General features: G+C 45.3%; 3 protein-coding genes across 3 annotated transcripts in view; all 3 read left to right on the top strand.

Moving 5' to 3' along the window:
- The window catches only part of LOC306939366 (chondroitin sulfate proteoglycan 4-like), a gene marked incomplete at both ends in the record, with an annotated part of 46,837 nt that extends 43,934 nt beyond the window's left edge, over window positions 1-2,903 (top strand). The window contains 4 exons of the mRNA XM_079523953.1: window positions 126-504; window positions 947-1,262; window positions 1,533-1,632; window positions 2,889-2,903. Of these exons, the coding sequence (XP_079380079.1) occupies window positions 126-504; window positions 947-1,262; window positions 1,533-1,632; window positions 2,889-2,903 (810 nt within the window). The remainder of the gene's footprint in view (window positions 1-125; window positions 505-946; window positions 1,263-1,532; window positions 1,633-2,888) is intronic.
- A 1,193-nt stretch (window positions 2,904-4,096) lies between these two features.
- On the top strand, window positions 4,097-7,102 carry LOC306939367 (uncharacterized protein; the record flags this gene model as incomplete). The annotated part of the gene is made up of 3 exons (XM_079523954.1): window positions 4,097-5,032; window positions 5,201-5,329; window positions 5,879-7,102. 3 exons carry the CDS (start codon window positions 4,097-4,099, stop codon window positions 7,100-7,102), a joined length of 2,289 nt encoding a protein of 762 aa, XP_079380080.1.
- Window positions 7,103-9,783: 2,681 nt separating this feature from the next.
- On the top strand, window positions 9,784-12,819 carry LOC306939368 (5'-3' exoribonuclease 2-like; the record flags this gene model as incomplete). Its single annotated transcript, XM_079523955.1, has 1 exon — window positions 9,784-12,819. One exon carries the CDS (start codon window positions 9,784-9,786, stop codon window positions 12,817-12,819), a length of 3,036 nt encoding a protein of 1,011 aa, XP_079380081.1.
- Between the last annotated feature and the right edge of the window lie 10,348 nt (window positions 12,820-23,167).

Consider the following 23,167-nt stretch of genomic DNA (forward strand, 5'->3'; position numbering starts at 1 on the left):
TGTTTGTGTGTTTGTGTGTGTGCGTGCGTGCGTGCGTGCGTGCGTGCGTGCGTGCGTGCGTGCGTGCGTGCGTGCGTGCGCGCGGTGTATATGGTTTACTGCATATTATGGCTGAATGCGCACAGGTGATCTATAACGTCATGCAGGCGTCGGAGGTCCTGAGGACGTTTACGTTCAGGGACGTGGTTCAAGGCCGGGTCGCCATCGAGGAGACCCTCAGCGACGACACCGCCAGCAACGTCGCGGCGGCGCAAGGACGCGCCCCCGCCACGCCGCGCAACGATTCGTTCGTCTTCTTGGTGAAGGCGGGACACGTGCAGCCGGCGAAGGCAGAGCTTCATTTCACCATCCTGCCCCATCACCAGATGAAGAACAGGACCACGGCGGGGGGAGGGGGAGGTCGAGGACGAGGCTCCTCCACGGCCACGGGCTCGCAGAAAGCCAACAACAGAACGCTGAGCAAGTTGAAGTCTAACAATCGTTGGGCGAACAGCAGTGGAGGAGGTAGGCCTGTCACAATTATCACACAATTGCCTGATCGTATTGCCAAAAGAAAGAAAAAACGAATGACTATAATGATATCTTGAATTCATCGAGATCGAGGTTTGTTTTTGTTGCATTCCTAAGCCAATAATCTGATGACCGGGTCATCGGTCAGTATAGGAGACGGTAGGAGACTCCGCCGATCATCAAATTATTGGCTTAGGAATGTGATAAAAACAAATAAAAATCTCAATAAATTCAAGGCTTCATGGGGTGTGTAATTGATAGAAAATAAGTACTTTTTTGGTAAACCATTAAGACCTGAGAACGATTCTACAAATGCCTTCTAAATCAGTAGTTCTCACAAAAATGCCAATGCAAAAGAAAACAACACACAAATTAAATCATTAATCACAATTATTTGTCTTATTCATCGTCAACTAAAATGCCATGGTGGTGACAGCCCTAGGAGGAGGAAGAGCGAGGGGTGGAGGAGGTGCAAACAAAGCAGGACAGAAAATGGAGCCGCTTCCCCGCACTCCTCCCGTCCTAGTGGAGGACCCTCCAGAGGAGCCGCCCGTTTACCTCGAGGTCCCTCGTCCCGCCTCGGACCCTCTCCTCATCATCCTGCCCTTGCTGGCCTGCCTGCTTCTCATCGTCATCCTCGTGGTCCTGATCCTGGTGTTGCGCCATCGCAGGGAGAAACGGGCCCGGATACGCCTGATCCAGGAGCTCGCGGCGGTGCCTTTGCCCTTCGAGGGCAGCCCTTATCTGGGAAGGCATGAGCGCAGCCCTTATCTGGGAAGGCCTGAGCGCAGCCCTTATCTGGGCAGGCCTGAGCGCAGCCCTTATCTGGGAAGGCCTGAGAGCAGCCCTTATCTGGGCAGGCCTGAGCGCAGCCCTTATCTGGGCAGGCCTGAGCGCAGCCCTTATCTGGGAAGGCCTGAGAGCAGCCCTGAACTGGGCAGGCCTGAGCGCAGCCCTTATCTGGGCAGGCCTGAGAGCAGCCCTTATCTGGGCAGGCCTGAGAGCAGCCCTTATCTGGGCAGGCCTGAGCGCAGCGTGGCCATGCCCTCCGTGGTGGTCACCCCTCTCGGCCCCGGCAGCTGCCCGAACTCCCCCATGGTTCCCCTAGGCCTAGGGCACAGGGTGAGTTTGTCTCCCGCCATGCCCATGAGCGTATGGAGACCTGTGGAGGCTGAAGCCGTCGGCAGTATATTATGTGGTACTGTTGGAACCGGTTGCAACGATGATGATGATTATGATGATGATGATAATAGATCTGTTTCAGGTGATGGCAATGCTTGTACAACAGTTAGTCCAGGATCCATAGGTTGTGAGCGGCCTGCTTCACCAACTCTTAGTGACAACCAGTACTGGGTTTGAAGAACTGCAATGAACCCGCCAGGTTCGTCTTGGTTGTGAAAAGGTATATGGCATAAAGGTGCTGTTGAATGTCTATAATGGTCATCTTAACCCATTAAGACCCAAGGGCAAAGACAAATGTATTCTAAATCATAATAGCTAAAAAAACATATGTTGGTATATCGTGCATGGTTCTCAAACTTCTTCATGTGAAGGACCCTCAAAATGATAGGTATTTGGTCGCAAACCCCCATGTTAAAAATATTTTGTTTCAGGGACCCCCAGAAGCAAAGATATAATATAGCTGATATAAATGGCTACTCTCTCCTGATTGGCTAAAAAATGTTAACCTGACTCCGCCAGATGGGGCAGCAGAGAGTACCCTCCTTGTACTCTCTGCTGCCCCATCTGGCGGAGTCAGGTTAAAAAAATGTGTCACCTACCTGAACATTTATTTTCTGTTTATTAAAGAGCTGGAGAGATGGGGAGACCCCTGTTACTGAACAAACACTCTATATAGCAATGAGGATTACTCTCACAATATAGGGATTTAACCTTTTAACAAAAAAATACTTTTATTTTAACCAAAGAAATATGGCTACCCTACCTAAAAAATGTTTCATGATTTTTTTCAAAAATAGCAACGGTATAAATAATGATTAAAGTGGTTAAAATCTAAAGTGACACACATGCCTTGCCGGTTGTAATGGGTTAAGCCACACCTCACATGTACTTTAAAACAAATTCTTCTTGTCTACCCTTTTCTCACAAATATGGTTCCAACATCTACCTTTTAGTCAAAAACACATTCACTCAGACCCTAGTCATGAGCACAATGTTGCACATTTTGATGGTGTATGTATATTGAATTATATTTGGTGTATATTGACATTTTATATTAGACACTGTGTTGTCTCATTATATGACTTATAACCTTGCTTCTGTCTCTTTTCTATACCCTGTTGTGACTGCAAAACCTGTACAAAAAAGAAACTACCTACTCTTTTACACCTGTAAACTTGTGATATGTGACAATAAAGTTAAAGTTGAGTTGAAGTTCAGTGTAGCTATATACCATCTGCAACTTGAACAATACATGGAATTGTGTTTAGAGCATTAGCATACCGTTATGATGTATGTATGGACCAGGTCACACACAGGCATTCACATTTGCTGTTGGAGTGCATACATATTCTTCTACTTTGATATTATTTGCACCCTACAGCAAGAAGGCTTTATGCTTACAGTATGTCTGCTCCTAATGCCAGTAACTAGGTACATTTACTCAATTATTTTTGCGCCGGATCCGTATATATACGGACCCCGACGCTAGGGGACGTCATATCCCAGTTCCGTATATACGGACCCCAATGTATACTCCGTCTATATAGTGGTTGAGTCCCACGGCAGCTTTTAACATTGGTCCGGTTGCTTTAGCAACGCCCCACCGCTCCAGCTATGGGATTGAAAATATAATCAAAGAACATGAGCCCCTTCCCTGCTTCCTTCACAGGTGTTACCGATGATACTAATGAAGGCTCTGTTCCAACACAGTCAGGGTGCTGGAAACACTCTGCTACACCAGTGGGTCTCAAGGTGTCCTTGACTGCATTCCAAATGGCCCCGTAAGGTTGTGTAAGTCTGGGAGTGTACAAATGCACAGTAAATGTTTCGAAACCCACAAATGGATCCCGACCCACTGTTTGGGAAACAATGATCTAGTGAGTCATACAAGCTAGAACCAGCCCGGGGATATGCATACTTTACATACAAACAGACACTGTTCAAATGGCTGACCTCTTCGGTTCTGCACTGTAATAGCATATATAAACATGACAATGTCAAATTAGCTAGCTAACAATTGCATTGACCTATTGAGTAGGCTGGCTTAGCTATGATCACAACAATTGCCCCCTTGAGGGATTTGGCAGGAGCCGCCAATTGCTGCAAGGGTGCCTGCACAAATCGGCATTGTTAGGTATGCATGGCAAAAGTGTGTGTGTGTGTGTGTGAAATTATAAGGTTCATTTTCCAACATGTTGGCATTGATGGGGAGCTCCTCTATACTATATAAGGTGGTGAAGAAGCCTCAGATATTGACTTTGTCCATGAACAACCTATAGAGACACATAGACAGAGATAGAAAAGACAAAGAACAGAGAGAAATAGAGAGATCACTAGTTAGCTAGCTTAATGCTAGTCAGCTATGGACATCTGTCTCTTGTAAGCACTTAGGGCTGCACACGTGATGAGTGGAGCTGGAGAGCAGACCGACATCCTATACGTGGGAGATGTGGTGGAGAGATGGAAAGTGGTGAAGAAGATAGGTGGGGGTGGGTTCGGAGAGATATACGAGGTTTTAGACCAGCTGAGCCAAGCCACTGTAGCCTTAAAGGTAGAGTCTGCCCAGCAACTCAAAACCAAACAAGTCCTGAAGACGGAGGTAGCTGTACTAAAGAAACTCCAGGGTAAAGACCATGTGTGCAGTTTCGTGGACTGTGGACGAAATGAACGATTCAACTATGTACTCATGGAACTGCAGGGGAGTAATCTAGCAGATTTACGAAAAACCATGAGTCATGGCACCTTTTCCATCTCCACCACACTGAGGCTTGGTAGACAGATTATAGAGGCCATTGAAATCATCCATTCTGTGGGCTTTCTGCATCGGGACATCAAACCCTCTAACTTTGCTATGGGGCGACTACCCAGCACATGCAGATGCTGCTATATGCTTGATTTTGGCTTGGCCCGTCAGTTCACTGACTCCTGCCAGGATGTCCGTCCACCTCGTACCCAGACTGGATTCAGTGGCACCGTGAGATACGCTTCTGTCAACGCACATAAGAATAAAGAAATGGGTCGTCATGATGACCTTTGGTCTCTCTTCTACATGTTGGTCGAGTTCATGGTTGGACAGCTGCCCTGGACGCAGGTTAAAGACAAAGAACAGGTAGGAAATCTCAAGGAGACGTATGACAATCGACTTATGCTTAAACACCTTCCCTCCGAGTTCAGCGTCTTCTTGGAACACATCTTAACTTTGGACTACTTCACTAAACCTAACTATCAGCTCCTGATATCAGTGTTTGAGAACGCTATGAAGAGCCACAACGTGTTGGAGAATGACCTGTATGACTGGGAGAAATGTGGCACAGACATTCTTCTGACTACGACTACTGACGTAGCGACCACTGCTCAGCCGCTCACCCCAGCATACAAGCTACAACAGGAGAACACGGAGGACTTCCTGCAAGAAGAGTGTCTCAGTGGTGCAGACAACCATCCTCCCATCCCTTCACCTGCGTTACAGAAATGTAGCATCGAAGATCTGCAGACCAGATCTGCCATAGCGACCACTGCTCAGCAGCTCACCCACCTCATGCCAGCCTACACGGCCAATGCCTCTGTGCTGCCAGGTGAGCTACAGCAGGAAAGCACAGAGGTCTTCCTGCAAGGAGAGCAGCTCAGCGACGCCAACGTGTCGGAGAATGAACTGTACGACAGAGAAAAATGTGGCACAGATTTGCAGACTATGACTGCTTCAGAGACCATTTCTCAGCAGCTCACCCGCCTCACGCCAGCTGACAGTGCCTTGGTGCTGGCAGATGAGCTAGAGCAGGGAAACACAGAGGTCATCTTGCAAGAAGTGTTGGAGAATGACCCATGCGATTGGAAGAATTGTGGTCCAGAAGATCTGACTATGACTGCTTCAGCAACCACTTCTCATCATCTCCTACCAGCCGACATAGGCATGGCCAATGCCTCTGTACTGCCAGATGAGCTACAGCAGGAAAACGCAGAGGTCTTCTTGCAAAAAGAGCACATCTGTAATGCCAACATGTTGGAGAATGACCCATATGACTGGGAGAAATGTGTCACAGAAGATCTGCCCACTATGACTACTTCAGAGACCATTTCTCAAGAGGTCACACCAGCCGACATAGGCATGGCCAATGGCAAGGTGCTGCCAGACAAGCTACTGCAGAACACAGAGGACATCCTGCAAGAGCCCCTTAGCAACACTGACAACTGTCCTCCGATTCCCACACCCTCGACCCCAGAGGCTAATGTACGGGAGGAGATGGACTGCAACCACGGACAGAACTGTCAAGTCCTACAAGAAGAACGACTCCGGTTGTTCTTAACCTCCCTAATGATCCTCCTTAAGCCCAAGATATGGACTGAGGTAGTTCTCCCCTCTCAAAATCCGTCGGAACCCAAGCTAGCGTTTGAGCGTGTCCTGGAGGCCTACCTTAAGCAGTGCCCTGTCCTCTCCCAGGTGGTGGAGATTGCAGGAGGACAAAGTATTCATGGGGGCTCAGGTGGCACAGCGGTGAAGTACCTGCCCAGCCATGCAGAGTCTAGGTCTTCGAATCCTCCGTGGTGCATCCGGCTTGGCCAATCATCTATGCAAACACAGTTGTCTGTCGAGCAGCCCAAACAAGTCCTAAAGACAGAGGTAACTGTACTAAACAAACTACAGGGTAAAGACCATGAGTGCTGTTTCACGAGCTGTGGCCAAAATGAACACTTCAACCATTTACTCACAGACCTCCAGAGGAGTAATCTATTAGATTTAAGGAAAACCACGAGTCATGAAACCTTTTCCATCTCCACCACACTGAGGCTTGGTAGACAGATTCTAGAGGACATGAAGGCTATGAAGAGCCACAACGGGGACTGGGAGAAATGTGGGGCAGACAATCTGTTGACTGCCCTAGTGACCATTTCTCAGCGGCTTACCCATCTCGCGCCAGCATACATTGGCGTGGCCAACACCCTGGCGCTTCCAGACAAGCTTCAGCAGGAGAACACAGAGAACATCTTGCAAGAAGACCCCCTTAGTGACGCTGACAACTGTCCTCACATCCCCACACCCATGACAATGGAGGCCAATGTGTGGGAGGTGATGGACTGCAACCACAAACAGTACGGTCCAGTCATCATGAAGGCCATGTTCTTGCACAAGGATGCACCACTGCTGTGCAGGATGAGACACAGTCAGAGATTGGCATTTGAGAAGATACTGTTGCCGGAACCTAAGCCCACAATTGAACGCTTCCTGCAGGCCTACCTTAAGCAGTACCCCGTCTTCTCCCAGGTGGTGAAGAAATCAGGGGGAGAAAGTATTCAAGGGCGCATGGGTGTTGCAGGGGTAAAATACCTGCCCAACCCTGTGGAGTCTGGGAGTTCAAATCCATCACGGTTCATCTGTCTTGGCCAAGAGTCTGTAGAAACACAGTTGGGGTGAAAAGGCTGAAAAGGCTACAGCGTTTTTCAGCATGGAATAGTTAGTGGGCTCTTAAAGCCCTCTAAATGGTACGGAATGCTGCCTGCATTTGTACAAAACACTGATGTTGGCCTACAAGGCAACCAACATACCTTCAATGCCTGATCCCCCTCCCCGCTCTTATTAAAGGGACACCTCACCCGTTTTATGTGGGTAATTTGTGTTTTTAGATACTTCAGTATTTCAAAGTGTCCATGGACTCCATGATGTCATGGGCTCACTTCCTTCCTGGACTAAAATTCCCATAATGCTTTGGTTCAATGCTCCTCCTTGTGGAGAGGGGGAGGGCTGTCTTACTGAGACAACATGTAGTCCAGGAAGTAAGTGAGCCCAGTGTCCATGACATCATGGAGTCCATGGACACTTTGAAATATTGAAATATCTAAAAACACACATTACCCACATAAAAACCCAGGAAAGTGTTTCTTGTCTCCCAAACATCATTAAAATAACATCTGGTTGCAAAACGGGTGAACTGTCCCTTTAACCAAAACACTAATGCTGCACAAGCCTTCCCTAAAACACCCTGGACACGTCCTAAACTCTTCTCACTTCTGACTCCCAAACTGTAGAATCAACTCCCCATAATTGCAGTCAGAACTCCAAACTTCAGACTCCACCTCACACCCTATATAGCACTTTACTCTCCCTGAACCTCTTGACACATTTTTCTTTCGATTGATGCTACTGGCCAAGATAATGGCTACTATGCAGAGCAGACATATCTGGGTCACTTATTCTCATGTTTTTTGATTCTTGTATGACAAATGTCAAGAATGTGGTTTGGATGCTATAGGTTCATTAATTACCTGGATGACATCCACCTGTATAGAATCTGCTGTTGCACAGTCCAGCCCTTACACCATGAAGTAATCAATTCTATGGACATTTTAGAGCCTGTTTGCCAACCAAGTCTATGGACATTAATGTTTGTTTAGGGTAGTTATGATGTAATTCGTTTTCCAGCCAAGTCTATGGACTTTAATGTTTGTTTAGGGTAGTTATGATGTAATTAGTTTTCCAGCCAAGTCTATGGACTTTAATGTTTGTTACTTTAGGGCATTAAATGACAACGTACTGTAAGACGTCATCTGGCTGATATAAATGCATCTTGGTTACTGTAACCACTGCGGAAACAGCTTCACAAGAAACAATACATGGAATAGAAGAAAGAACTACGGAAGAAGAAAATAAACAGTACGACTGAACATGACTGTAGAATTTAAAAAATATATATATTTTGAAAGTAGGAGATTTACAAACTGTAGATCAGTTATTTTCAAATAGACAAAGCTTAATAGGTTAATGTAGGTTTTGTAATAAGAATCTATATCTACAAATTAACTTGACTATTTTCAAATAATTGTTGAGTAATTACTAGAGGATTTGTCTCTGAGATGGTATAAAGGTTGCGTTCGGATATAGCGCACTGAGCACACTGCAATACAAACAATCTGAACGCACCCAGAGTATTGGACTAAGATTTTGATATTTAGTCGACTAAGACTAGAGTAAGACTAAACAATTTCAGGTGACTAAAATAGGACTAAGACTAAAGGTGTGTTATTCAAAAGACTACTAAATATTTTCTGTTGAAATTAAGACTAAAACACTAAAAGACTAATATTTTGATATTTACCGGTAGTTGATTAAGACTAGACTAAGACTAAATTTCAGATTACTAAAATAGGACTAAAACTAAGACTAAGACTAAATCAGAATTTGCTATTTAGGATATAAGACCATGGAGAACTTCCTCAAAGAAGTGGAGTGTTGGCTTCCGAAACCTTGCCCCGTGGAGCATAATAATAACAGAGCCCACTGTTTGAAAATTGTAACGTATGCTCATTTACATTTGTTGAATGTATGAAGTGTGTAGAAGTGTATAGTAATAGCACAGTACGTCACTGTTACGAAGGCCTCTCTACATAGGGACTGATTTAGTCTTAGTCTCATCATTCTGACAGCAGACTTACACAGTATAAAAGGACAGCTCTCAGCTTCCAACCCTCAGATGCCAACCAACGCACACGGTATCTCCAACGATCTCAAACCCCCAGGACACAGGACTCAAGACACCACACCCAAGGCTCAAGACCCAAGACACAAGACACAAGCCACAAGACACAAGATTCAAGTATCAAGATCAAGAACATCTCAACATATACGAACAAGGTGTCTGGCCTTACAACCCAGACCCCTTCGTACCGTATACGACTCCTACGCCCCGAGGTATCTGGCTTTACAACCCAGATACCTTGCATAGCTCCACCAAGACCACCATTCCAATTACACCTGTTAAACATCCCGGTTTAAGTTCTAATCAGACACCACTGAGGCGGGCCCTAAACCTAACCTTTGAATAACAGTCCTTATCGATCCTATTTAACAGTCACTGTTTGCATTTCACTGGAAACATCCCAGGCTCAGCTGGAAAGCAGAATCTATAAATGATGTGGGTCCAGCGGAATTTGAGAAATGTGTGCACATTAAGTGTTGCTTAGGAACGGTTTGAGTTGTGAGTGATGTCAGACCAGAGCTCTGGTCTGCCTATATAAGGTGTGAAGATGACTTAATTAAGCAATTTAAAACATTTTGCACAATTTTGGTTTCTATAGTTTTTAGATGTTCATTTGTTGAAGATGGGAGTTCCAGCATTCTTCCGTTGGCTGAGTAAAAAGCATGCATCCATCATTGTTCACTGTGTTGAGGAGAAGTCCAAGGAGTACAATGGAGTGCGTATTCCTGTCGACACTAGCAAGCCCAATCCCAACCAAGTGGAGTTTGACAACCTGTACTTGGACATGAATGGAATCATCCACCCATGCACACATCCTGAAGACCAACCTGCACCCAAAAATCAAGACGAGATGATGGTTGCCATCTTTGAGCACATTGATCGCCTGTTCAATATTGTCCGACCCAGGCGGCTCCTCTACATGGCCATTGATGGAGTGGCTCCCCGTGCCAAGATGAACCAACAACGCTCCAGAAGATTCCGTGCTTCTAAAGAAGGGGCAGAGCTAGTGGAGGAGAAACGGAGAGTGCGAGCGGAGATCATCCAAAGAGGAGGATACCTCCCACCAGAGGAGATAAAGGAGAGTTTTGACAGCAATTGTATCACTCCAGGAACACAATTTATGGATGACCTTGCTCGTTGTCTTCGCTACTACATCGCAGACAGACTGAGCAATGACCCAGGCTGGAAGAACATCACGGTGATCTTGTCTGATGCCAGTGTCCCTGGAGAGGGAGAACACAAGATTATGGACTACATCAGAAGACAGAGAGCTCAGCCCCACCACGACCCCAACACACATCACTGCCTGTGTGGAGCTGATGCTGATTTGATCATGCTGGGCCTGGCTACTCATGAACCAAACTTCACCATAATCAGAGAGGAGTTTAAGCCCAACAAACCTCAGTGCTGTGCACTGTGTGGACAGACGGGACATGAGATCAAAGACTGCCAGGGAATGGCCATAGAGAACCAGGGATCACATGGCATGTTTGCAGACACCATGGGAGCGTCTGAACAGAGGTTTATCTTCATCAAACTCTGTGTTTTACGTGAGTATCTGGAGAAGGAGCTGACCATGGACACTTTGCCATTCGCCTTTGACTTTGAGAGAGGTGTTGATGACTGGGTGTTCTTGTGCTTCTTCGTTGGAAATGACTTCCTGCCTCATTTGCCGTCCTTAGAGATCCGGGAGGGGGCAATAGACAGACTGGTGGGCATTTATAAAGAGGTCGTACACAGAACGGGAGGCTACCTGACGCACAATGGCTTTGTCAACTTGGAGAGTGTTGAACTCATCATGCAGACCGTCGGCGTGGCCGAAGACAACATCTTCAGGAAACGCAAAGAGGACGATGAAGTCTCAAAGAGAAGGATGAAAGGAAAGAGGAGCTATAAGGCAGAGCAGGGGCTTGCTCCCGAGAGCCTCGGGGGAAGAGACAGACAGATCATGCAGATCGATGGACAACAGTCCTATGGCCTGAGCATGCAGGTAACCGAGCAGCACAACAGGGACACGGCTGAAGATGGCAGGAGAGCCAAGAGGAAAGCAGAAGAAAGTGACAGTGATCCCGAAGACAGCGTCAGGTTATGGGAGGATGGCTGGAAGCAGAGGTATTATAAGACCAAGTTTGACGTGGACGCGACTGACACCGAGTTCAAGCGCAAGGTGGTGCAGTCGTATGTGGAAGGTCTCTGCTGGGTGCTACAGTACTACTACCAGGGCTGTGCTTCCTGGAAGTGGTACTTCCCGTTCCACTATGCTCCGTTCGCCTCCGACTTCAAGGACATCAAAGGACTGTTCTCCAAGTTTGAGGAGGAAACCCAACCATTCAAACCCCTGGAGCAGTTGATGGGAGTGTTTCCCGCAGACAGTGGTAAATTCCTGCCGTCAACGTGGAGGAATCTCATGACCAGCCCAGACTCCTCCATCATTGACTTCTACCCTGATGACTTTGCCATCGATTTGAATGGCAAGAAATACGCCTGGCAGGGTGTGGCACTGTTGCCCTTTGTGGACGAATGCAGGCTGAGGGCAGCCTTGGCTGACGTTTACCCAGATCTCACACCTGAAGAGATAAGGAGGAACAGTCTGGGCAGTGATGTGCTGTTTGTAGGGAAGTCCCACCCACTCTGTGACTTCACCCAGGAATTCTACCGCACAGAATCTCCTCAGGGAGTGGATATTTCTCCTGAGCTGTGCCATGGAATCCAACTGACATTACACCGTGATGAGGACCCCATCCTACCAGACACGACTGTAGCGTCTCCTATTCCCATGCTGCCCGACGTCACGCAGAACAGTGCCATTGGAGTGAAGATCAGTAACCCCCAGTTTGTAGATGATTATGTGTTCAAGGCCGCCATTCTCCATGGAACCACAATGCCCGATAAGGTACTGAAACCAGGTGACTGGGAGAGAGGGAACCACGGCTACCGGAGGCCCCAGCTGGGCTTTAATCCCAACAGGAATCATGGCCACCTCGACCGATCCGGTTTCAGACCTCAGGGTCACGGCTATAACAACAGACCGCCGCAAAGGGGAGGGCAGTACGGCAATGCCCCCCGCTACAGCAACTACCACCAAGGAAGCTACCGACATTCTCACAGTGGCAGTCATCAAGGCCCACAAAGTGTCCCACATTGCAGGCAGCAGAGCTTGTTGGGAGTGGGACCGCATCCAGTCTTCCACCAATACCCAAGGCAGCAGTATGGAGGTCAGGGGGCCTGGGACCCCCGTGCCGTGCAGTCCCAGACGGGAGCCTACGGAGAGGGCAACTACTACCAGCGGTACGACCACCAGCAACGATACGACCACCACCAACAGCGCAGAGACTCCAGGCAACATCACAGTCCCCCCCATCACCACAGTCCCCTCGACCAATCTAGTGTCAGGCCTGTCGACCACGGCCTTCACATAGCGCCGCACGGAGGAGGGCACTACAGCAATGCCCCGCCCCCAAGCAACTATCGGCAAGAACCCCTCCGGTCTCCGCGCGACGGCGGCCACCGCCAGCGCTACGAGCACCACCCGCGCAGAGACCATCATCCATACCAGCCCCGCAGGAGCCATCACCGCGGGAACGATCGCCGCCATGACAAAACCCCGCAGCAACAGGATTATAGTAGTTCCAATTATACACCCACCCAACCTATTTAATTTCAAGGACCCCCCCAGTTTTGATATACATTAGGCCACAGACCCCCATTTGATACCAAGTTTATCTCCGACACCCCCACGTACGCTGTAAAATACATGATATGGTTCTACATTCTCAAGCATTACAGACCTATAAGGATCCGTTTGGACCCCGGGTGGTCCCCTGACCCGCCGTTGAGAAACAGATCTAGAAGATAACAACTCCAACTAAAACAATACAAATGGACTTGTGTGACCAGGATTTGTTTGATGAGGCTTTCAAGTGCTTTTGTACAAATGGGTCTGTTTGTCTGTCTGTTTGTCTGGCCTAATCTCATGAACCCGCTGGACTGACTAGCACCAACTTAGTAAGTACCATTACACTTTTTTTTTAGGGGCGCTAGCCCCTCCTATGCCCAGCTTTCCGGGTTTGTGTAAACACAAACATTGGCTTGTGATTGGCTCACAATCACCCCATAGCGATGATTTGACTGGCTGAGCGAAGTACATATTGATAGATAAAAGTGAGGGCAGAAAAGTGATGATGATTTGATTGGTTGATGATGTATGATGATAAGGGTGACCCTCACTTCACATGGGTGTGATTTTTTTCACACGTTTTAGATTTCTTTTGAAAATACGAAATACTTTCTTAATACTATAGTCTGAGATCCACATGGGAACCCATGCCATTATTAGACGCTGTCTTGTTTCCACATAACCTGTCCAGTACCTATGACATGACATGTCCACTGACATCAGTCCTCTCCAAGTTTGGGCAAAAGGTAGGACACACACGCACGCACAAAGAGACAGACAGACACACATTCCTGAAATGTATGGCTAAAAATTGCACTAGTGTGAATGGTTCCTTTTTATCATGATGATGATGTATTATAGAGTCAGACTCACATGACGTCACAGGAGGCAGAATACTAAATAGACACCCAAACACACGGTCAAATGTTGGAGCACCGTCCAATAATACGATGGGGGTACAATAGTGGCATGTTCCAATATGGGACTCTGATATTGTTAATGATGTCTCTCCAAATATGGAGAGACGAGAGGACATCATGGGACGTTCTGCATCTATACTTCTGCACCTTTCATGATTCAATGCCTTACTCTAGCAGTCCCTGTAACAAAGAGGTCCTTTGTTTCAGCCCTGATGAGTTCCACCTGTGGAAATACAGTCAAATGTTTGATTGTGATTTGTGAATCATGATGGGGAAGTGCAATATACATTTACGAGCAAGTGTTATATATATGCAATATTATATGTTAAGAGTGCAATATAGAGAAGCAATATAATGTTAAGTTTGATTGTTAACTGTGTTGACTTTGTTTTCCAGTGTAATTGGCCTGGACCATAGTCGGGATAGCAGAGGGGGTTTTGTATTTGTATTTTCTAAGGATATTGTTTTATGTTGTATAGTGTGGAGAAGGAACCATTACTGTAGTTCATCAAGAATTTTAATGTAATTTTTGAGGGATAAAGGTATATGAATTTACCGGTATGTATTTGTTGTATGTTCTTCAATATACCCCTTGACATGGTGGAGTCCATGGTGCGTATAAAAGCTGCCAATGAACAATCAGACTTACTCTGTTGGTGTTGGTAGAGACATGGTGAGAGCTGGACACCAGTCACACCACCTTTTTGAGTGGTGCAACCACTCCTATAGACAGCTATGTGTGTCCCTGGGTCTCTGGGTCTGTCCCTGGCTGGCCGGCTGTGTCCGAGCATGAAAATAGCTTTTGGTTGGTTTCACGACCAAGTGTCACTGTTGCGCAGCCTAACACACACACAGACATATTAACTGTATGATTTGGGGTGTTACAGTACAGTACAGTACAGTACAGTAGAGGGAGCCCCTGGGGACCCCCACACGGTAAGTAATTTCTCAACCGTTTCGGATGCGGGCGGCTCGCCGGAACCGGCACGGCACCACACATACGGGTGTGATTTTTGTATTTTACTGTGGTGGATAAATAGCCTACACCTTTTGGTTGCACTGTACTATCGTCTCTGTACGAATTCCAGACACTAACTGGGCCATTCTCACAGTCTCCTTCAGTTATTTTGGCCTATTTGTCGCTTTCCTAAATTGAAATTGCCTTGTGGGTGGGTGGCGTGGGTGGCGTCATGTCACAATTTCACAAATATGATGATGATCACAATTGATCAATTTGATACATTTTCCCATTCAGCAAAGATCCACAAGCATCTTTTAGATCTGTTAGGGGTAAAGTGTCTTGTGCAGGGACACTTTGACACAGCGAGGCAGTGTGCAAAAGTAGCTCTTTAACCCATTCAGGGACGTGAACCCCTTTTGGTTTCTGTTATACTTAGCGCGGCACCGCGCTATGAGCTTGTAGATCTGCAATTTTTTTTTTAATCGTAAAAATGTGCCGCAAATCTTTGAATATATATCCTCTCAAATCTTTGTTTCTGGAGGGTCCCTGGAACAACATATTTTCAGATGTGCGTCTGCGGCCAAATACAGATAATTCTGGGGGTCCTTGACATGAAAAAGGTTGAGCACCACTGACATAGAAACATAGGTTTATCAGGTCCACTGACATAGAAACATAGGTTTATCAGGACCACTGACATAGAAACATAGGTTTATCAGGTCCACTGACATAGAAACATAGGTTTATCAGGTCCACTGACATAGAAACATAGGTTTATCAGGTCCACTGACATAGAAACATAGGTTTATCAGGTCCACTGACATAGAAACATAGGTTTATCAGGTCCACTGACATAGAAACATAGGTTTATCAGAAAACTGTTAGGATTTAGAAGACATTTTGGGTTAATGCAGAGCCGTGCTGTAATGACAATATGGAGCAGCGAGTCCCAAGCTGTGGTGTAATTGCAAATGGGCCCTGATAAACACAATAATGAAATGGTGAAATTGCATATTTAAAACCTTGAAAAATGACTTCATAGCGATACCGATAAAATGGTTACATAAAGTTAGCCTGGCTAATAAGCCAGACCGAATCAGCCGTTGAGCCAGGCTAACATAAAGTAGCCTGTATATTACGTTGATTCCTTTGATCCAGGCTGAAACAGTCGATTAATCATTAAAATAGACATTCTCTGAAAACGCATGCGGCCCATCCATCTGACCACTTAATATTGTAATGTTTTGTCTGTTTTGGCGCATGTTTTTGGTATTTGTGCAATGTCTTCTTGATACAAGGTAAAATAAAGAAATCACACTTGTGTGAAGTGAGGGGTGCTCACGGTATGTATATGAAATCCTTATGGAGGTCCTTGGCATATATTTTAAATTAACATTGATTTTACAAGATAAATTGGGGTCCCAGATATTTAAAAGAATTAATGCATGTCAAACTGGGGGTCCTTGAAGTTGAAAATGACTGCTGGAGCCGTACAAATGGGGGTCCGCGGGCCATTTTGGGACATGAAAAAGTTCTGGAACCACTGGTCTAGATACGTGTCGACTGATTCGGTGTGCGCGGCACGCCAACCCTGAGCCTCTTTACCCTTAGCCTCGGAAACCCAGACGTTTCTATACCAGTGGTTCCCAAACGTATTCATGTCAAGGACCCCCAAATTGACATTTACTACCCTGCGGACCCCCAAATTGACATTTACTAGCCTGCGGACCCCCAAATTCGTACAGCTCCAGCAGTAATTTTCAAACGTTTTCACTTCAAGGACCCCCAGTTTGACCCCAGTTTGACATTTTTTTTTAAATCTCTGGGACCCCAATTTATCTTATATGCTCAATGTTAATTTAACTCTGAGAGTGTACAAATGGAACCATTTGTACACTCTGAGTTACAGACCCATAAGGGTCCATTTGGTTCCTAACTATCATTTAGCCTGGGACCCCCTGGGACCCCCCCTGTAACTCCCTCAAGGACACCTGGGGGTCCCCGGACCCCACTTTGAGAACCACTGATTTATGATACTATGACATCAGTCATCTCCATATTTGGGCAACACCAAACGGTTGAGAAAACAAATATAGCTGAATCACACCCCCTGCTGGAGAATAGTAAGAAGTGCCATAAGGCCTGTCCATATGAAATAGCCGTTTAGCCACTTGTTGTTGATAGAATAAAGACTATAGAATAAAGATATACTCTTTGTAGGCCTATATAACCTGGTTTTCGACACCTGATTTCCCCAAGCAGACCAATAAAGGTTTCTCTCTCTGTATCGATCTATTATACAAACATGAACATATTCACAAACATGCATCAGGCTTGCAATCAACCTGCAGTAAACATCACCAGTCGTACTGATTTATAATATAAAAAAGAAATAGAAAAATGAGAAGACAGGAACACGAGGCAGGCTTAAATAATGAATGTCACGCACGCACGCACGCACGCACGCACGCGCGCACACACACACACACACACACACACACACACACACACACACACACACACGCGCGCGCGCGCGCGCGCGCGCACGCACGCACGCACGCACACGCACACGCACACATAGTAATAGGATCTGCTATCTGAAGACTGGAGTCAGATAACAGGGAATGTCTGTCTCTCACTAAACTAGACGCCCATCTTCTGCACAACACATTCCTGGCAGTTTAACGCTAGACCTCTACGAGCGTATAAAAGTGTATACATCGTGTATTCATCTTGCCATCATTTCTTTTTTGCCAACATGATCATCAGGTATTATTATTGTATAAGGAGGGAGATTTTTTTCTAAAAAGTGTGCAGTATTTGTTAAAATGTCGTTTTTATGTGGACCATCACCAGTTCATTAAGTACGCCTGGTTTGCCTGGTGGGTGGTGATACACGTGAACTGAAGCCGCACCCACAGCTGTTGTGGTATGATAAAGGGGGAGGGGATGATAGTGTGATGTCACTATATCACTGTTTCTTTCATTGGCACGTTTGAGTGTCAAGGTTTCAGCCTTCTGGAAGAAACCCTAAATACAAAGGGAAGACATCATTGCACATAACAACCACACCAAGGGGTCTAATGAAGTACTGTCACCTCATAAACACACAAATACAAAGATCACGGCACCCCATCTTTAATTACGTAACTCTAGTAAACAAACAAGTATAGGCTTCTGTTCTGTTGACACTTTAGCAGGATTGTATTGTGTTGTAGATCAGTTTCAGTAATGTCATATGATGATCATCAGATGATGAGATACTGTAGAAATCTGTAGGCCTAGATGTTCTTCTTAATTGTTTTCAAGCCGAAATGATCGAAATGTGAGGCGAAGAAATGTTACTCAACGGATGTTCCACAGTATCTTTTCAGCACAATAATAGTTCACGTTTTTCAACATGTGGTAAACTTTTCATAGCTGATACAAACGTTTACCAAATGTTCCCAAGAGCAAAGCTCTCGAGTCCAGAGCGGCCCGAAAGCACAGGATATTGGAATACCCCCTAACCAGTGGTGGAAAAATAATATTACTTACCGTAAGAAAAAGTATCAATACTACTCCATTACAAGTAAAAGTCTGGTAATCAAGTAGAAAACTATTGGTATCAAAATCTACTTGAAATAGGCATACCAAAAGTAGAAAGTACTCATTATGCAGATTGATCTCATTTCAAGTATTCAAATGTATAAAAATCTTTTGAAAATAGCTGATCTACAATGCGATGCATTGTGAGCGTGTCGATCTTCTATTTTCAAATGGCCAAAATGTATAGGGCTGTGGTTAATGTATGTTTTGCAATAATAATCAAAAAGTAACTAGAAACTAATGTTTTCAAATAATTGTAGTGGAGTAAAAGTACAATATTTGCCTCTGAGATGTAGTGGAGTAGAAGTAAAAGTACTGGAAATTGTAAATAGTCAAGTAAAGTGCAAATAACTCAAAATTATACTTAAGTAAATGTATTTTGTTCCTTTCCACCACTGCCCCTAACATTAAGTAGCGTCTTGTGGCCGTTGGTTTGGTTTGAGTGAGTGGAGAGCGATATGCTTTAATGTGGGGAGGGAGGAAAATGTTTTCCCCTCATTGTATATTTACATTGTGCCATTGCTTGAGCACACAGCTGTCTGTGACTACGCAGGGCAGCCTCGCTGTGAACCTACGTAAATAGAATGTGCATGTGTGTTTGAACACAACACATGAGACAAGTCCACTGTTACTTACATGTTATATGTTATACATGTTATATTTTAGCAAAGTTATCAATGTAAGGTTACTCAAACATCTTTGTAGAGATATATGACTGAAGTAGTCATTCTACAAGATTGCAATTTTGACCTTTAGTATTGTCCACTTAAATAATACTCTTTAATAAATACAATTAATAATAGCTTTCTGCTTGGCCTCTGCTTAAGCCTCGTAAAGTCAACCTAATGACTGGTTAGTTAAAACAGTCTTGAAAGTACCAGTATGGCAACATTTATCTGAGATATTTAGAGAGAGATAGTGACTTTGAGTGACTGTTGTGATATACATTCAGTTGATTTGCCTGTGGTTTGGATAACCTCTGATAGATTGTAAACATTTAAGGGCAGTATTATGCGTGTCTTAAGTACCAGGTCAATGCTGTTTGGCCACTCAGAATAGCCAAATGGCATTGATCACGCCTCCAGGTCTTAAATTAAGTAATAAGACCTGGTACTTAAGACACGCATAATACTGTATTAATCCTGGAACACAGAATGACTTAAATCACAGTGTAAAAGTGGACCCATGTTTACACTAACTGTGACGTAACACATTTTTACTGAAGCCCTTTACACCTGGAATTAACATACACTAGTATACCTGTTCGCGTACCGTCTCTTTCTACCTCTCTCTCTCTCCCGTCTCTGTCTCTGAGCCTCCGGCAGTGGCGTGCACAGATAGACACTAGGGGGTGCTAGAGCACCCCCTGCCCTTTTGGCAATGTGCCCTTTTGAAAAAAAGGGGGAAAAAAAAAATGTGTACACTGTACAGTATGTGGACATTGATCAATTCTTGATAAAAAAAGCTTCTAATATATTATTTAGGCCCCAAAATCTATAAATCTCACACTATTAAGGCAACCGGCTGGTTCCACGCGCTGCACAAGGTGCCCTTTTTTCACTTGAGCACCTGCCCCTCTAAATGTCTGTGCACGCCACTGGCCTCCGGAAGAGGCTTGGGTCATTATTGGATGTTAGGTTATGTTGTATTCATACCCCGGCATTGCGGTGTGATCTCCTGTTGCACATGCAAAGCTCTCTGGACTACCGTCGGTGGAAATAAGACTGCATAAGACTACTATAAGTCTGCTTGTTTACTGTGGGGGTTGACTGACATCAAACAACAGGACAAGAGGAAGACCTTTGCCTAAAGTATTATACTATTATTATATATCCTGTCCTATACTGTCCTTTGTCAGTACACAGTAGTACACTGCATTAACTGAGATCAAAGGCACAGGCTGTAGTAGTATGGAAGTCCAGGACTAGAGTTAAAAATTAAAAATACACTAACATATGACCCCATGACCATGAGTCATTTGGGTGCAAACGCCTCACTTAAAGAGATACATACATCTTTCGGAGAATGTGCAGAATGGTCCGCAGGGGGCCTTTTGATTTCAGTCCGTCTCAGAGTTAAATGAACACATTATGGATTTGACTGCGTGAAAGAGTCCTTGGCTCAGTGCTGAAGGCAAGCCTTTCCACTAGTGTTTCTTCATTGCAAGATGTTTTGAAGAGCGAAACGGTTGAAAATACCACATTTTGGTCTGCTGATACTTCTTGAGAGGGTTGTGCAACAAACAAATGTCCCTTTTTCAGGGATTTAAATCGGACACTCACGGAGCAGCGGGTACACAACTGTGGTCCTGGAGGCTGGAGGTCAAGAGTATACCGGTGCCGCCTCTGCTCTCCAACTGGGATACCTGGTGAATGGAGTCAAGTACCTGGTGAAGGTGTGGAGGGGATTGGGGGGTTAAACCATTCAGGACGGGAACCCCTTTTGGTGTTTTAAGCATATGTTATACTTTAGCTATTGAAAAATAGCAGATCTAGCTTGTAGATCTGACGTTTTTAAGTCAAATCTTTGCTTCTGGGGGGGATGACAGTAGCCACTACGACCACAAATGTCCCAAGAAACTAGCTAGCCTAGCCACCGAGAGTATGCTGCGCTCTGGGAGAACAGAGCAGCTGAATTCTTTGTTTTGATTAGCCGTTCCATGATGCGGCTTTGAAGCACGGCTCGAAGGCTGTTTCAACCAATCAGATTGCTTCCGGCGAAACGAACTGTTGAATAATTAAACGTACTTAACCACATTAACCATGCCACTACTTTGTGCACAATTTCAAAATGTGCCTTTCTTTTCTGAAATAAGGCAAATAGCCAGTCGGTCTACAAGCTCACAATGCGTCACAATGAGGCACATTGTAAGCTTGCAGATAGACCGTTTTTTGCCATTTGTAATACAAGGGCTAAAGTGGTTACTATAGAGCGTCGCAGTCCCGCCCCCTACCATGGCCCAGGAAATGAATCCCAATGCATTTTTCCCATAGACATTTCAAAAAGTATTTATTTAAAGACGGTTACGCCGCGGACAAAGCCAACTCGAGTCGTGACAACTCATGACAACACAAACAATATTTTGGACCAAACAAATAATTACAAAGAAGAAAAAGCCGTTTTTTTTCTTCTTTCTAATTATTTGTTCGGCCCAAAAAATTGTGTTTGTTGTCATGATTTGTCACGACTCGAGTTGGCTTTGTCCGTGGCGTAAAATACTTTCTGAAATGTCTATGAGGAAAATGAACGGAGAATCATTCCCTGGGCCATGGTAGGGGGCGGGACTGCAACGCTCTATAGCCCCTACCACCCCCCCCCCACACACACACACACACACACACCTCCCCCGCACGCACACACATTCAGGAGCCCTGAATGCTACCTTGTAGAAAAAAGAACCAGCAGAACGACAGCACCTGAGCTGAGAGCCAGTGACACAACTCGGGAGATGTATTGACGATGTAAACGGATATCCGTCAACAGAAAACACAAGTCTATAATATAAGAAACATTTCCTATTAGAAGTACCACAGTCTTTTTTTTATGCTCCAGAGGTGGAAATACTGTCCACGTTCTGTCCAGCGGTGCAAAAACATTTAGTTTCACCACTACAATGTCCTCTGAAAACAATACTGAACAGGTGAAACATTCAAGTTCAAATTCATGTGTGTGTACTGTGTGTGTGTGTGTGTGTGTGTGTGTGTGTGTGTGTGTGGGGGCGACTGTGGCTCAAGAGGTCGTCCATGGGTCGGCGGTTCGAATCCCAGCTCCTCCTGTCTACATGTCGAAGTGTCCTTGGGCAAGACACTGAACCCCAAATTGCTCCCGATGTGCTGGTTGGTACCTTGCATCGCTTCCGCTGCAATCGGTGTATGAATGTGTGTGTGAATGGGTGAATGTAATGCACAATCTATGTAAAGCGCCTTGGATAAAGGCGCTATATAAATGCACCATTTACCATTTGTGTGTGTGTGTGTGTGTGTGTGTGTGTGTGTTTGTGTGTGTATATACACACACACACATCTTTAAACCAGTCTTTAAGTTAAGTTCCTCTCACTATCGATTTATCCATGGTCTTCTTTGCATAGTGGGGCTGATTCATCACAGGACCCCAAACCAGGAAGTGAAAGGCAGCTTTGTCAGTCTAATACACGTCATGTTACTGGTGCGCGTGTCCAAGGTTCAAACAAAGTTCATTCTGTCCTCCCCTCAGGAGGTCCCTGGAAGCCCTCTCCAGCTGAACAGGACAGATGGAATCAGGTGGTATCTTCATAAATCCCCCCCCTATTTCTAGGTCCAATTTGATTCAACAGATCACTGAGGAGGATACAAATGGAACAGAATTCAGTCCTAAACAACGTAGTGTACATAAAGAGCGGCGGTAAGATCCTGAGGGTTCATTTAACTCTTGAGAGTTAAGACTACTACTCAACCAGGTGTCCATATTTTGGGTATGTCATTATAGGCATTATGTTCTAATTCTTTAAAGAAATTGCGTAAATAGCAGATATACAAGTTCACACGTCACACTGTGCCTCGCTGTGAGCTGAGCTGAGCTGAGATTAGACCTGCTATTTTCATGCCACACCAAAACGCAACAAAGTATAAAATAGGGCCACGGGTTAAAGGTATATTCAGTGATTTGACTTAATTAAAATATCACTTATTTTTTCTTTTTTTCTGGATAATTCTCCCTACTATAGAGTGTGCTGACCATATAAGGAGTTCCTCCCTGTCCCCAGTGAGCCCCTGGGGTCAAAAAACCCTAGTTTCAGTTTTGGTGGCGGGTGGCAAAGCCTTCATCCAATCAGGATGAGAGGGGCCTTCCTCCAATCATGATTGAGTGGGGGCGGGCCTTGGT

This window comes from Electrona antarctica (assembly GCF_951216825.1).
Source record: "Electrona antarctica genome assembly, chromosome: 16".
In the NCBI taxonomy this organism is placed as follows: Eukaryota; Metazoa; Chordata; class Actinopteri; order Myctophiformes; family Myctophidae; genus Electrona; species Electrona antarctica.